The following is a 17,183-nucleotide window of genomic DNA, read 5'->3' on the forward strand; positions in this document are numbered from 1 at the left end:
TGTCTTTCTCACTCTTCACTCCCTTTGGACTTCTTTTCCATCTTGTATTTCTTTGATGGCATTACCTGTATGTACACTCTGGCATCCCATCGAGGTCAGTCTCCACCACTAAAATTAGGTTTTCTTTAATTTATAATTTACTCCTGTTATCTTTCTGCAATCTTCCAGTGTTATTACTCGTCTTATTTCAAGTTTATAATTTATGTTATTCTTTCATGTTGTCTCCAATTTTCTGAAATTCTTTTAACCTATTTTGAAACGTTAGTTCACAGCCTTAAGTTTGTTTATCTGGTAAAACTTTTTATTGCCTGTAGATATTGTTTCTGCACCTTACTCTTTTGCATATCTAAAATTATATATGTAAATTATATATAAAAACAATTATAATCATGTAATGTATATAAATTGGACTACTGAACTTATATATTATGAATTATACCTGATTATATATAATTACTAGGCAACAAAGGAATACCAAGTGGACAAATAAAAATTGAGGTGCCACATTCTGTTAATGGAGGCCGCCTAGCTGTGTTAGCTCTGGCCTTTGGAGCTCTTGACCCCATGGTTTTTCCTTAGGAAAAATAGGGCCTCTTCTTTATGAATTCTATCAGTTCTGCCCCTCCCCCTATGACTTTTGCCTGATCCTTCTCTATCCTTGCCTCTCCCCCCACCCATTACAGACTCCATTCCCAACAATCCCCCCCACCGCCAGCAGGGCTTTGTCCTGGAAGGGAGCTTTATTTGGTTAGTTATGAAAGCCTAGAGGACCAAGACTGCTCCAGAAAGAACCTACCTGACCAGTCTCTCCCCACCCCCAACCCCACCATTTGCTTTAGATTATGTTTGTTCTGTGAGTCTGGAGTTTTACTGTGTTTGTGGCTGTGTCTGCTTTTACATCGTAATTCAAGAAGACTAAGAACTCGGCCTCCCTGGTAACTTCTCACTTCTGACTCAATCTTTATTAATGACAAGGTCAGTTAGTCTCAAGGTCACTAATTCCTAAAAATTAAGAAGCCCAACTTCTCAGTTCCAAAATACAGAGACAAAGATGAGAAGCTATTTATTACAGAGGCACATAGTAAATACCCATAGTTATGAATCAGGAGTTATTAATCTAAATGTGTCCTGGGGTTTAAATGTTTCTGTTTTCTCAGGACCATTAATACAGCAATTATGAACCATTCACTTGCAAGCAAAGATCAGTCTGAACAAGTAATGGTTAAATGGTTCTGTAGCTTGAGGTATTCCTAGGACTGTTTCTGGGAGCATGTATATAATTTACCGTGTCTCACTAGTTATTGCCAATAACTATTCTGTTCTCCCTACATCTATGATAAATATAGGAGATGCTAATTTGAAAAAAAAATGTAAAGGCAACATTCCATTTTCAACAAATATCAAATCCAGATACATCAGTGTGAAGTACAGCTCTATCCAGGTTTACATATTGAAAACATGAACTAAGATGTACACTTTTGACAGTTATTACAGAAAATTGAAAGTCTTAGAAGGAAATATTTAATCAGCCTAAAGACTATTGGTTCCCTTTCAAAGTTAGTTATCCATTAAATTTTATTAGTTCAACACCACGTGCTTGGATAAAAGATAAATGAGATGTCTGGCCCTCAGGGGTGCAGAGGGACATGTGGCCTGGGAGGGGTATCCCTGTGCACTCAGCACGGGCAGCAGTGGAACCTTTCTCAAAAAATAAAAAGGACCAGGAAACGCGGCTCACTGGTAGACAAAGGTCAATCCCCGGTACTCGGGGGGGAAAAAAAAAAAAAAAAGAAATATGGTGTGTTCAGAAAAAGTAACCCAGAAGAGTGTGTCCGAAACAGGCTTTGGGGGACAAGCAGTGTTCCAGCAGGCAGAGAAGTATAGGAAGGGCTTCCAAGTCAGGGGCAAAAGGCAAAAGGAGATATGAGACAAACTGATGGGGGCAGGGGTGAGGGTTAGCAATCTAAGTGGCAAAGAGAAAAGGGCACCTGTATTGTAAGAACTCTTAAACAACTGTTTTGTTTGTCTTGGCAATACCAGGAATTGAACCAACAGCCTTATTTTAAGTGTTGTAGCCCTGGGTCAGATCCCCAGTCCATGTAAGAACTTTAAAAACAGCCTTATAATCCAGTTATCTGATGTCAAATGTCAATTTTCAGATAAATCAGAAATGTACAAGATAGCATGAAAATAAGAAGTGTTAAAATACTCAGTTAATTAAGTCATTAGAGGCAACTGCATGGTCAAGGGTCCTTGACAGGAACTAGGCAGTTTAAATGGATGACATCCTAAGTCAATGCTCAACTTGACCATGAGGTGATAACACCCACTATGGAATCCAGGATGTCTTGTTTAGCTTTGCAAATGGGCTCTTTCATCAGCGAACTGGGAGAACAGCAACTACTACAATGTCCAATATAAAATAGAAGGCCAAAAAACAGATTAACTAAAGATATCGGCCTGCCTCTAGCCACCACAGAAATACCAGACACCACAGAGAAAATACCACAATGAAATGATTAATAGCTTTTTAAGGAGTACTTTTCACAACCGAACCTGTCCCCATTAAGTTGTACAAAGGGAATGTCCTATTAAAAACCTTGTTAAACTAAAATAAATCTAAATAGGACTATAAGATGCATAATGTATTGCTAAAAACTAATATAATATTGTTATTTAGCATAAATTCCTACAGTAAAACAAGGATACACATATACACATCACTCATTATTTTACAGAACCACCAAAGGGATTCAGTGGCAGAGTACACCAAGGATGTGAAGCTCAAAGCCCCAGGCACAAACGTGAGAAGCCATGGCTGACCTCTTGCCTGGGGTCACCTTGAGCAGTTATGAACAGTCCTGGGCCTCTGCTAGCTCCCTTGTCTCATCTGCACAATGACTACGAAGACAATGACAGCTCTTCTTACTGGGACAATTAGATGAGATCACACATGTCGAAGTACTGTGCAATCTACAACAGGCTAAACCAAAGTATTAAACTGACGGTTTTCTCCTTGATTTCCTACCCTGGAGATACCCTCGCTTCCTCTCCTTCCCTTCCTCTGCACTGTCTGATCCATCAGCAAACCCAGCCTGTCCTCACAGCATGTTCCAGACCCACCCACATTTCTCCCCTGCCAACACTTCCAGGCAGAGGAAGAGCTGGAAGACCCAGCTCCCACCAGGCTGCAGCAAGCACCTCCCAAAGAGCCTCTGCTTCTCCTCTTGATCTCGCTACAGCCTCAAGTCCATGTTGGAGCCAAAGTAATCTTTAAAATGCTAAACCAAAAGCCACCACCCCATGACCTCCCTTCACACTAAAAAGAAACCTGAACTCCTTATCTTGGCCTGGAAGGCCTTCTACGGCTGGTCCCTTGGAGGCCTCAGCGGCTGCCACTAGCACTTTGTTCACAGTTATGAAAACATTCTGCACGTGCACTCCTACCCACCTTGAGTTACCTGGTTCCTCCTTGTGGAAGGTTCCAGAACTGAGAACTGTTCATTCTCTCACTTGATTCCAGGCTGTTCAAACGTCGCCATCTCAGAAAGGCCTTCCTGAAATACTCTGTACCAGGGCAAATCTTCCTCAGCTCTCCCTTTATCTTTCTGGCCCTAACCATCCAGAAATTCCATCCCCTATTTATTTTTCCACTACAATCAACTTCACGGAGCAAAGACTTTGTCTACATTTGTTCACAAGTTCCAGTTCTCTGTGTCCAGTAGAGGCTTACCTAAAAACTTCCATACTGAAGTATGAAAGCATTTTTTAATTTTATGGGTTCCACAGAAAATAATAGAGGGCTCGTAAAAGCCATGTGAAACGCAACAGTGGGAACAGCCCTGAAAGGCTGCATCCTACCTTGGAATTGGAAGTGGACTCTAAGAAACAAAGTCTGTTGCCAAATCCTTCTGCTGCCAAACACAGTTTCTGTTGTTCTTTGTGGATGGTTGCGGTACACTGCAGAACCACTTCATCATCCTGCAAAGGAGGAGAAAGGGAAGAAAAGGTGAGACTGGACACCATGAGTGTAAATCATATCCAGAAAAACATGATTTTTTGTGCTTTTAAAAAACCTGAGCCAAATGTTCACAACTGTCCAAAAATATAAAAATAAAAGTAGACTCAATTCCCAAAGCCCTTTTTATTTGCAAAAAGGTAACTGGGTGGAAGAGAATGGGGACTGCCATTCAGAGCAATCAATACTTTTCTTGCTGTTATTCCCGATTCCCACAGAGAATATAGTAATAGTAAAATATAGGATTTTCCTGTTAGTACTCTTAGGCACAATTTTAATCATCAGAATCACCAAGAAGTTCTCTGACATATTTCTAGGATATCAAGTATCATCAAGAATGGGACGGATTCTGATTGCTGTGTAATGACATGTGTGCCTGCTAACACAGGGAGTAACTCGGTAACTGAATTTCTGGGTTCAGATTGACTGGAAAGTCTTAGCTCAACCATGCATTGGCTACTTGATCATATTGGAAATGATCCTGGGCTGCTTAAAAATCTACAGAGAGGCCATTTATTAGTTCGATCTTCTGAAATACAACACTAGCTTCCAATTAATGAAGCAGGATTACAGGAAAAGCTGCACATGGGAAAGAAGATCAATGGGATGACAGTACAGACGGGCATAAGTACTGCAAGAAGCACGGACCTAAGAGCTACCAGGATCTGATTCCCATCCTTACTCTGCTATGTACTAGTGACACCACTCCTCGCCTCAGCTGGCCTACTGGTCCCTGCTGAGAAGCACAGCAGAGCAGTGGGACAGGCCTGGGTGGGTTGGAGCGCAGGTGGCAAATACCGCTCAGGGCCATGTGGAGCAGGCATAGCAGGCCTAAGGGAAGGCGGGCCACTACCAGGTGAGCCGGGGCAAGCCTGTCTATCACCCAGCCTCACCCAGCCACAGCCCAGCCTGCACACAGCTGAGATGCCACTGCAGAAGCCACACCACACTGAAGCTGCAGTGAAGACACCCACTGCGCATGTACAATCAGTGACTTCAAGCTCCCCCTTCCCCAAATTGGGAGAAAATGCAAATAAGGCAAATGTAAATGAAACTCAGAGCTAACCAATAGCGTTAGTACATTTCCAAGCTCTAATTAGCATAAGCTTGGACCAATAGCATTGGTACTGTTTTCAAACCCTAAGGAGCTTAAGTTTAGACCAATCCCAGTGATCCAGGTGCTACAGGAACCCCTGGACAATACTGCTGTGGTGGAGAAAACCTGCTATGGAGCCTGCCAGAATTCTGTTCTTGTTCTTCAGTAAATCCCAGGGTTATATGTACACATCATCCTGATCTGCGGAGCCCATGCTTCAAATTCACAAGATAGGAAGCTAGAAAAAGAAATTCACAACGAGTTGCGGGGGTCTCCCACAACCCTGGAGGCCAGGGCCTGCCATTAAGAGCTGCCACACTTTTTAGCTGCAGGTATCTGCAGGTTGTAGGACCCCACCTGTCAGAAGCAGAGAATTGAAGTTCATCTCAAAACTCTCGTTTCACTAAGTTGCATGATCTAGGCAAGGAAACTAATCTCTAAAGTGATCATGAGATAAAAAGTACTTAAGACAGTGAGATGCAGATCGCACTAAATAAACACTAAATAAATGGGAGATGTAGCTGTATGTTAACAAAAGCTCTCACTTTAATAGGTTCCAAATAGCAAGTGCCTAAGATATTTAGCCATCTGTATTTTGAGATTTCAAATGCAAAGACTTATAAGGAAATAAATATATTCAATCAAACCTTTTAAAGAGACTCAAAATATTAATGGACACAAGTATATCCAGAGGCTGCCTTCATCAAGGCAGAATAGCAGAGTGAAAGTGACGTGTCGATGGGGCTGGGGATGTGGCTCAAGCGGTAGCGCACTCGCCTGGCATGCGTGCGGCCCAGGTTCGATCCTCAGCACCACATACAAACAAAGATGTTGTGTCTGCCAAAAACTGAAAAATAAATATCAAAAATTCTCTCTAAAAAAAGTGACGTGTCGAGATGGAATTAATCTTAAAAAGCAGAAAATAAGCTTTTTTAACTCACAGAAAAAAGCCATGTTAGAAAAGCGACTCTCATTTGGATTTAAAACCCTTGTGATCCTGTGTGTTTGCTTTTATTTTCCTTACAGTAGCAGCAGTACTTCAGAGCGCCCTTACAGCACCAGCCACAGGCAAAGCCCAGTGTTCAACAACCACCTCCTAATTTTCCCTCCAGATGCTCATTAATTTTCAGTGAACATTCATTTTATTTGAAAAGTCATTTGCTTAAAAAAAAGGAGCCTGATTTTCATATAAATACATGTTAATGTAAATTCATGCTTAGCATGGCCATAATAAAAAAAAAAATCACAAAGTACTTTATGTAATCTGCAAGCTAAAGACAAATGGTGTTTTTCAAATGTATAGTGTAACAAGAAAGAAAAAGATGCTGGTGTGCTTGGTGCCTTACCACATCCCCAGGGGTGTATTTGCTATCTCGCTGGCCCTGTGGAACCAGCTCTGACACATAAATGACACTCTCCAGTTAAAGACTCTTTTTCGGATGCTGGAGACTATCTGAATACCGTTTAGTCAATTATTTTAATGTACTAATTAAGGAGAGCTTGGGAATAAGAGGACAACAAGTGGGGGTGGGGGGTGAAAGCAGACCATAAACCTGGGGGACAAACGTCTGACCAGTGCTACTAAGTAAGCTTTGCACAAGAGAAACACACTGGATTTCCCAGAAGCATGCTGTGCCTGCCTCCGCTCTCACTCTTTAATCCTCCCTGTCCCCTGGGACACAAAGGCACCCACACACACACAGATGAGGAAAGCCAGGCTCAGAGTAACTGCTTGCTAAGAGGATTTATCCTGTGTGTTTCCAGGAACCAGATCATTAAACCTGCTCTGAAAGTCATCAGCCCCTATCTGCTGCCTGGGTTGATTTTTACCATGTTTGTCATGTGTGGGAGTGCGTTTCAACCTTGAACATGCATCCTGCAACCCACAGATCTTGCCAGAACACACTTTCTGATTCTGTAGGTCTTGGGTGGGACTAAGGCTTTATTTCTAATGAATGCTCAAGAACAAGGGCCACACTCTGAGGCTCTAGGATGCAAAAATGGGTCCCAGAAAGGATGTGGCTCCCAATAGATAGAAGTAGCCCTTACAGGGGTGTGGAAAGCATCAAGAAGGGCTGAATATTAAAATGAGTCTGCTGGGGACATAGATCAGTGGTAGAGCACTTGCTTAGCATGGACTAGGCTCTGGGTTCAGTCCCCAGTACCATACTTTGGACAAAATCAGCTTGTGTGGAAATGCTTATCAATTTCAAGTAAATTCCAATTACATAAATAATTGAATTGAAAGACATTAAACCACCCCATCAAATTTGGGGAATTTTGAGACAGATCAAAGTTGCCAAGTCTGGCCTTGAACTTGCAATCATCCTGACTCACTTATTCAGTTTCCCTTCAACCTAATGCCTTAATGTCGCCTACAGAGAGGTTGGCAAAGGCCCAACACTACATCTAAGCGATCCCTGCTCAGCCAAAGAGACAGGCTACAGTCAGAACCTTGAGTCATGGTTCAGCTTCCAATGGCAGAATTTACCTGACGTGACCTACAGCGTCTGCTCCTTTACCTGGGAGCACCTTTTATGTTACATTTCAGTAAGTGAAACGTTCCCTTTTGACACAATATAATAAATCCCAAATGCCTGCTGGACCAAACACCAAAACACAAACCACCGCCAGGTCCCTTTAATTAGCTTCTCTCTCACCTCCAAGCAGACTCTCCAGAATGATTGCCCTTGGACAGCACACAGACCTCGCATTTCAGAGGTTGTCATAAGTTGGGTTTTCCTCTTTACTGGGACCTACATGGTGAATCTGGGTATTGTTAACACATATATGATGCACATGGGGATCACATTCTAAGATCAACACTGCCTAACACTGACGAGATCCAGGAGCAGCACTGCTCAGTTAAGAGAATACAGATGTAGTTAAGGTACATCTTGGTAGGTTGTAAGTCCTCTTCTGAATTAGTTTTTGCTACCTGGCTTCAAGTGCCATCTCCTAATTCACACTAGGGGGTGAGGGATACTGGGGATTTAACCCAGAGGCAATTTACCCCTGAGCCACATCCCCAGCCCATTTTGAGAGAGTGTCTCAATAAGTTGCTGAGGCTGGCCTTGACCTTGCAATCCTCCTGCCTCAGCCTCCCAAGTAGCTGGGATTATAAGCATGCACTACCATACTCAGCCCTAATTCACATTTCTTGCTTTCACATCTGGTTGTGTGTGCCAGTGGAGCATCTAAGGCTTGTGTATACATGGTTCCCATCATTCTTACCTTGGGGAAATGAAAAATGCCCTTCAATATTCACCCTTCACTCTCCTTTGTTTTTTGAGTTCCTGTGTCTCATGCTCTAGTCCCTCACTAGAACAACACATTTAGACTTGGTTCACAAGAAATCAGATCCAAACCCAAAATTCTACAAGAATAGATTCTACTCTGATTGTCATTTTGCCTTTTAAATTTTCAAAACCTGTAATTAACCATGAATGACCAGCCTGATGATGCGTGCTAGTACTGGAACATGGAGCATGCACATCAGGTGGGTTCTTTGTCTTGCAAATTCAAATGAAATCCATGGACACAGGGTAAGAGCAAAGTAACATGATTAGCTTAATAGACAGAAACCAGAACTCCCATAGAGGGGCCCAGAGAGCTATGCCAATGGCTGTCTGTTGCCTAGGGGTTTTTAAGGGCGTATCTGATAGCCCAGAGCAGGTGTTTGGTGGGGTTAGAGATGCTGGCATGGACCAACCAAGCTTTTTATTTATCTTTTGAATCTTAATTCAGGCCTCCTTTTAGGCACGAGCCTCCCCTGGTACACCAGGCTAGGCCAATTCTTTTGTCTTGTGTTCCTGCACCACTGTATTCTGTTAATTTACTTGGTTGGTCATTATGCACTCATTTATGTGCTCAGTGATGTTTGATTATTGAATCTACTTTTTTTCTTAGAACTATAGCCCCAGAATCTAGCAGACTTTTAGCACACAAGAAAGCCTCCATAAGTAATAGTGGAATGAACGAATAAAATAACAAATGGAACCACCACATGACCCAGCTACACCACTCCTTGGCATTAATCCTAGAGAATTCAAGTCAGAACACTCCAGTGATGCATGCATACCCACGTTCACACTAGCACAATTAGCAATAGCCGAACTATGGGACCAGGTTAGGTGAATGGACAAAGAAAAAGTGGTATATATCATGGAGTTTTATTCAGCCACAAAGAACAACAAAGTGCTATCGTTTGTAGGAAAATGAATAGAACTTCAGAATATTCCATTAAATGAAATAAGCCAGACTCAAATAAGCCAGGGTCATCTATTTTCTCTTTTGTGGAAGGTAGAAGGTTGGGGGAGGGGGTAGGATCTCTTGAAAATAGAAGGAAGACCAGTAGAATAGAGAAAGAGGAATGGGAGTCCCTGGAGAGGGATGGGAAGGAACCTGGGGGTGACATATGAAGGGGTTCTGTCCTCTGTTGTAACCAATGAACATCAAACAGAAGGTATTCAACCTCTTCACACGAATACCTTGAAGTCTTTAGCATTCAGGGATGTGTTCATTTACTGCCCCCAGTACCTCCCACTGCAGTTCCCTACCAACTTCCCAAAAGATTTCTAACACAAGGAACAGACTTCATCAACCACGAGAGTGTAAGTTACTCTCAGGTAGGAATTGCCCCTTTCCATTCGCACAGAGCACATTCCGCCCCTCTGCACATCCCCTGGTCTTAGCAGCCGTAAGAGAGCAGAGATGAGGTCAGGCACATTCCCCAGTACATCTCCATTGCCTAACACTGCACCTGGCAAAACTAACGTACTGCTGAAGTGACTGCAGATCCCAGTCTACCTGTGATTGTCCACAACACGTGCCTTCATGCTGATGGATGGGTCTCTTTGTAGAATTGCCAAGGTTAAGAGCCTATTTAATTTCCAATTAAAGCTAGTATTGTATGACCCAAATAAGTGATTTCATGGTTTCATGGAGCCAAGAAATAGAGCAATTTTGGAAGAAAATTACCAAGCCTATCTGTCAGAACTGTGACAAATGTTTCACATATCATAAACATCCACAGCATCAATATAAAGCCCAACTGGATCACTGAAAAAGGCAAGTGGCCCCTTGTGTTTCCTTATTTCCACATAAGCATAGTAAAACTTTTATTACAACAATGCTGTTTGCATACAGAATCTAAGCCAATCATTCATCTTATACTCTCCAAAGCTCTTGAGAAACTCTTAAGAACTCTGGCCATTACAAAACCCCTCACATCATGCCAACTACTTAGTATGCTTGCATTCCAAAAGGTTAATTCACATTTACTAAACGTACCTGGTGTGCTCCCTGGGTTATGTCATGAGAACTGTTCCAGGGTTAGCCTTGACTTAAAAAGCTATTTGTCGGGCTGGGGTTATGGCTCAGTGATAGAGCGCTCGCCTAACATGTATGAAGCACTGGGTTCGATCCTCAGCACCACATAAAAATAAGTAAAGGTATTGTGCCCATCTACAACTAAAAAGCAAACATATTTTTAAAAAGCTATTTGTCCAGAAGGTGAGATTCCATTCCATAGAAACCAGGTGCCCAATGGGTATAAATGATTTAGTAAAAACCTAAGGCAATCATATCATCCATCTTAGATCACTGCACATAGTAAATGCTCAAAAGACAAGGTGTGGTTTGAATTCCTTCTGTTGTATACTTCCTGTGACTTTAAAACCACTTAGAATAGAGGTCTAATATTTATGGGGAGAAAGAGTTAGAATACTGTATTCAGGCAGTTTTGTGATGAGTAAATAAGACGTAATTTCTATAACAAATGTTGCCAAGTGTGCTGAAATAGTACAGCATGAAAAATAATTCTCCAATGACAACAGCAGCAGCTTCTTCCAAATATTCATCCATCATTTAACAGATACTTGCTAGGGATACAACATGTGCTAAGAAACGTCTAAGTGCTTGAGATAAATCGTCAAATAAACCAAAGATCCCCAAACTCATTAGGCTTATGTGCTGGCAAGCGATGAAACCCAATAAACACAAATGTAATAAATTTATAATTATGTTGATGTTATGAAGATGAAAAGTTCTAAGAAACAAACAAAAACAGAACACAAGCATCAAAAGCTGTATCGGTTAGAGACAGAAGGTTTGACTAGAACCGTCAGGACCTCATGGAGGGGGTGACTTGTGAACAAGGACATGGAAGGAAGAGCAAGCAGCCTCCTGGGGAGAAGGAAGGCTGGAGAAAGCCCCCCAGGCCCTGTAGTCTTAGCTACAGAAAGAACTGGAAGGAGCCAGGATGGAGCTCACCGGTTCAGTGTGTGCCTAGCACTCGTGAGCCCTGGGTTGAGCTCCCATCTCCAAAAGGAAATAAAACAAGCAGGAAAGAACTTTGTAGCTAGAGCAGAGCAGTCCAGGGAGAGGATGGTAGTTTATAATGCAATGAGGTTGGCATAAAAGCCCTCTAAATCAGCATAAGCTCTTCAGCTTGTACTGGGGAAAATGGAGAACCACTGGGCCACAACCCCGGTGTGGAGCGCAGTGTGAACTAGGGGTAACTGCAACCAGCCACGGGGGAGATGGTGGTCTAGACTAGGTGGGAGCAGGAGAAGTGCAGAGAGGTGATCGGATCCTGCCCATACACTGCATTTACCAAGAACCTACGCTGTCGCAGGTGCTAGGATTAATGTTTGCCAGTTTATTTATTCCACCATTGCTTTAGACTTCTCTAGCATGTGGTCAAATAACATATTACCTATATTTTTTTCTTACAGAAAGTAAGTACTTCAACTGAGCAAATGAGAATTTAAGATAGACAAGCTAGTATTTTGGGACTCATTGAATCTACATTTGTTTAAAAAAAAACGTTAAGTCCTCAGTTTACATGATAGTATAGAACCATATAGATGATTATCTTCAAGCAGTTTTGGGGAAAATTATCATGGTTTATAATTGCGCCATGGACTTTAAAGTTTTTGTCCAGGCATTAAAAATTCTGTATGATTTACAAATGAACAGAAAAATGAAAAAAAAAAAAACTCAAACAAAAATGTATTTAGTGACTTAATACTGCTGTAACATAGAACACTAGAAACAGAATTCAAGTTTTCTTCCTTTTGGAAACATTTATGCTGAGTAGCTTGAACACAGCTACTGCCTTCTCCCATCACGGAGCTTCCCACATGGAGCGAAGACCTCTGTGCCTTGGTGAACTGCTAGACTCCCTACAGCTTAGATCAGCTTCCAGTGTTCATGAAACATCTGAGACTTCCGTTAGTGATGAGTTCTTCACCCAGCATCACATCCCTCAGTGTCCAGCACTGTCACCAACATGGACATCCACAAGCTCACCTTGGCCCAGTTCCTCTGGCCACATGGGCAGGATCTTCCAAGGCCACGGCCATCCACACTCCACTCCTACCATTCCTGTAGTGGTCAGGCTACTTTTGCTTCTTGGGTGCATTTCTTGATCTGTGGGGGCCAATGTCCTCTTATCCCTTCCTGTAAGCATCACATTCCATGCAGTGACCAGCGGGAAACAAGGAAGGAACCAGGTGCACCACACCAACCACCCACAGGTCCAGAAAGGAGTGACCTGCAAGCCACTGATCATGATGTGCACCTGTGGCTGGACAGTGATTCCTAGACAGGGTGAGGACACGACAGAAGCTCTGAGGGAAACCTATGCTTCCCCTTCATCGTGTCCTTATTGGCAGTGACGTGGTCCTGTGTGGACTTCACCGTGGCTGCCTAGGCCTCACTTCCCCACTGATAGGGGTCCTTTCTTCCAGGGTCCTTTCTAGCACTCACATATGGGTCTGTGAAAAGGTACAAGAGGAGAATCCCTTGAAAATATTCAATGGGAAACACTGAGTGCAGCTCTCTGGCTTTGTTTTTAATAGAGGGAGCTAAAGGATATTTCATTACCAGCTTGACTATTATTATGGTCTAGATATGAGATGTCCCCCAAAGTGCTCATGATGGGCAATAAAACAATGTTCAGAGGCCAAATGTTTCCATTATGAGAGCTAAAATGTAATCAGTGGATTAATCCATCTGGTGGATCAATCATTTGAAAGGACTGGTGTCCTGGCTGGTAAATGCAGGCAGGTAGGGCATGGTTGGAGGCACGCCCATGGGGATTAGATCCTGTCCCTGGTTCCTCCCTCCATTTCTCTCTGCTTCTTGGCGGTCATGAGCTGAGCTGCTTTCCTCTTCCATGCCCTTCTGCTACCATGCTCTGTCTCAGTTCAGGCCCAGAGCTATGGAGTCAGCAGGCGATAGACTGCACCTCTGAATCGTGAGCCATAATAAATTTTTTCCTCTTCCAAATTGTTCTTGTTGGGAATTTTGCTGATGGGCACACCTATTCTTGGCTCTGTGATCTTATGCAAGGTGACGTAATGTGGGCTGATCTTAAAAACTAGAGCTTCAGGAGTGATCTGTGGCTCTGTACTCACGACTCTTACAGCTAAGTTTATACACAAGATGGCATGTAAGAGATAATGGGCTGTGAGGCCAGCTGTCACAGTGGGCCTGGGTAATGTCAGCCACAAGGAGCTGGACAGAAACACCCAAATATCAGACACGATCAAGACCTCAGACCTCTTACTCAATTTTCCAACCGTCAGTGGTGGCAGCTGGCCAGGCCAGCAGAAGGCGCACGCTGCCTCTGAACATAAACATGTCATCGATGCCTTTCCACTCCAGTTTAGCAAAAGTAATAGTCTCCATCGGAGGAGCCTCACATGCACTGAGAAATCCATCCATGTGGAGCAACTGCACCAACGAATTGCCCTCCCTGACCCTTTTAGCATCACCACGAACGATCTGGAGCCCGACTCACCATCTCCTCATAGACAACCAGCCATCTCTGGAGAGATGAGGTTTCAGCCTCCTGCCAAAGACAACTAAACAAAATCAAGATTCAAACATCTATAGAGCTTGCCTTGGTTGACTTTCTTAAATGACATAGAATGCACACATCCCAAGCTCACCATCAAGGTGAGGTAGTTTCAGACTTCAGAGGACACTGCCCTTTCTGTATTGCACAATACAATGACCTTCAGCAGTTGTATTTTTCTGGTAATGCACAGAACAAGGACAAAGTTTCCCAACTAAATGAAAAAAAATGTAACAGTAATCAGGATAGATTTGTAGTAAACCAGTACCCAAGAATAAAATCAAAAGAGTTTTCAGCAAATACATGGAGCATGGGGCAATACTCACATAAGTAATTTTAAACTTGTCTCTGAGATATGTTTTGACATGTATCCCCACTTTTATGATTACACAAGGGTTTCCCAGTTCTTATTTGTATGGACATTAATATTCATCTAGGGATTCTTAGATTTGCTTTTGAAAAACAGTAAGAGTTTGCAATTTCAACCATTGCGATTTCAATTCATTTCTGTAATTAGCAGACCTATTAAACTTCTCTTTTTTCTTGCCAATTTTAAGTGCAATTATTTAATTATAATGTAAACCACCAACTCCTAGGTTTTTGTGGGCATTCAGTGAATCCCCTCACTTTTCTTGCCATCTCAAGTATTTCAACAGAGGGCCTTTCTCTGGCCTGGGGATGAGTCAGTGAATAGTGATCTATACCTGAGCAATGTGTGCTTCTGGTAAGAGTCGGGCTATGCATTGGGGCAGCAGAAGTTATGTACAAGCAGAACAGATTGCAGCTCAACTTTCTTTAATCTCAACACCAGTACTGTAAAGATCCACTAAAGGTCACTTGTACATGGAAGAAAACCATGGTGCAAGTTTTAGAACTAGATTTTGAAAAGCTTAGCCTGGCACTCACAAACATGAGCCTTGGCCAATTTATGAAGGGTCAAATGTCATGGACAAAAACCTAAAATTGGGCTGGGGATGTGGCTCAAGCGGTAGCATGCTCTCCTGGCATGCGTGCGGCCCGGGTTCGATTCTCAGCACCGCATACAAAGACGTTGTGTCCGCCGAAAACTAAAAAATATTAAAAAATTTAAAAAAAAAAATAAAATTTACCCAGATAAAGTGAGATGCTTTAAGTACTTGTCAGAAATCTTGTATTTATACAAATAGAGCCCCTGAGGCCAAATCAGGACCAAAGTTCTGAAGCCGATGCTCACCAGAAGCTCACGTCCTGGTAGTGAAGTCCTGGGCAACCCGCCTACCACTGCATCCCAGCATTTGCATCTGTTAGGTGGAAACCTAAGTCCTATCATGACAATTTACAATATGATTACTCCTTAATTTATAACAGGCAGGCAACATGAAGTAACTGCAGGAGCATTACTCCTCCATGCGAAACACCCAGGGCTCCAACCCCAGCTCTCCTAAGAATAATCACTGTGATTACAACTTTTTCATCTATGAAAATAAATGAAATCCTATCTTGGGGAGATTGTTTTAAGGGATTAATCAAAAGTATAATTTATACCAAGTACCCAAGAAAGATGGCTCAGAATGTACAAGATTTTAAATAATTGTTCCTTCCTCCTTCCTATTTTTGAAACGATTAAATTCATTCATTCAACACAAGACAGAACAAGTTCTTGTATCTCTGAGCTCCCACTCGGAGAGATTGATAATAAGCAACTAGAAAATTGAACATTAGGTATGAAAAAATCCAAGAATAAAAAGGACAGGGTCAAAGTCAAGAGCAATGAAGAGGTTTATTACCAGGTGGTCAGAAACTCTCCTGAGCCACAACTTGCACAGAGCTGGGAGGGGCGGTATGCAATAACACCCCAGGTGGGAAGAGCAGCAAACACAAGGGCTTTCAGGGGAAGGGCCCTGGGAGCCCAAGGGGGCTGTTGGGGTGGTGGGAGGAAGGACTTAGAGAAGATCTAGGGGTCTCACAGCCCATGGGAAGGGCTTCAGCATTCAGTGAGAGCATGCTGGGAGCCATGGAGATGCACACAGGAGAATGACAGACATGACACCTTTCTCTGGCGCAGCATGCAGGCTACTGTGCTGGGAGCATGGAAGCTTCTTACTGTGGCCCCAGCCTACAAGGGTAATTGCTTCTATCACCCTGGAATTGCTGGAAAAACGTCAGAGTCCATACAGTTTAAAAGAAGAACTGACAGATTTGCCGATTTGGGATGGAGAAAGGGGAAAGAGTGATCATGAGGTTTTTGCACCAAACACCTGGGCAGGAGGTGGTTTTCTTTACTGAAAGAGAATGCCAGGGAGAGTCAGTTTGGCAGGGGAACGACGTGAGGTCCAGTTCAGACGAGTTCCGTCTGGGATGACTGTTATACAAGTGCAAGGTCAAGAGGCAGTTGGACAATCAGAGGTGGGATTCAGGGATGTGATGGCTGAAGATACTTAGGTGTCACCAACACGAAGAATGCATTAAAAGATCTGATACCAGTTCAAATCACTCAAACAAGGAACATCAACATCTCACTCAAGACGGGAGGATCTAAAAGGAACCCTGGACCCTGTACACAGCAGATTAGGAGCAGAAAAGGCAGGGAGGAGGGGGACGTGACACAAAACCATCACAGAGGATGGGCTGTACCATAGAAGGAGGATCAGGAGCCTGGCGAGGTAAACAGGCTCCAGGGGGAAAGACAGTGAACAGTGCGGTACGCTAAGCAGAAGATGAGTGCCAAGGAGGCAGAGGGCTGCCCTGGTCTTCGGCAGTGCGGTGCTCAGCGGTGGTCAGTGCTGTTAGTGGAGGATGGAGATAAGGTCCAGAAAGGAGGGATTAGAGAGGGGCTGCAAGGTGAGGGAGCAGAGCAGTAGACACAGTGCCTGAAGTAAAGCCTAGAGAAAGGGCCAGCAGCTCAAGACAATGTGGATCAGACAGGAGGTCTGGGGGGGCTCGTGCCATATTCAAGCTCTCCTCTGGGAACTATGGAAAAAGGGGACCAAAACAACAGAAGTAGGAGAACTAGACAATAAACTATACAGCTGTGTGCAGATACATGCTTGTTAAGAAACTGACATGAGGAAACCAAAGCAGAGTGGGACAGAGAAGCAAGGGGACTTGATGTTCTAAACAGGCCATGGAGAAGGGCCTCTCGGATACGAGGACATTCGTCTAAGTGAACCTGCAAGGATATTTGGGAGAAGACCCTGAGAAAAGTGTCCTTGATATGCCTGAGA

At 43.1% G+C, this 17,183-nt stretch overlaps 1 protein-coding gene across 5 annotated transcripts in view; it reads right to left on the minus strand.

Moving 5' to 3' along the window:
- Ryr2 (ryanodine receptor 2) overlaps window positions 1-17,183 on the minus strand; it is a 596,528-nt gene that overhangs the window by 428,769 nt on the left and 150,576 nt on the right. For all 5 annotated transcript variants that reach the window (XM_058575026.1, XM_058575025.1, XM_058575027.1 and 2 more), the window contains exon 2: window positions 3,862-3,981. In XM_058575026.1, coding sequence (XP_058431009.1) covers window positions 3,862-3,981 — 120 coding nt within the window. The remainder of the gene's footprint in view (window positions 1-3,861; window positions 3,982-17,183) is intronic.

Source organism: Marmota monax, unplaced genomic scaffold (assembly GCF_021218885.2).
Source record: "Marmota monax isolate L192 unplaced genomic scaffold, Marmota_monax_Labrador192_F-V1.1 WCK01_AAM20220418_F8-fsc00071, whole genome shotgun sequence".
Lineage (NCBI taxonomy): Eukaryota > Metazoa > Chordata > Mammalia > Rodentia > Sciuridae > Marmota > Marmota monax.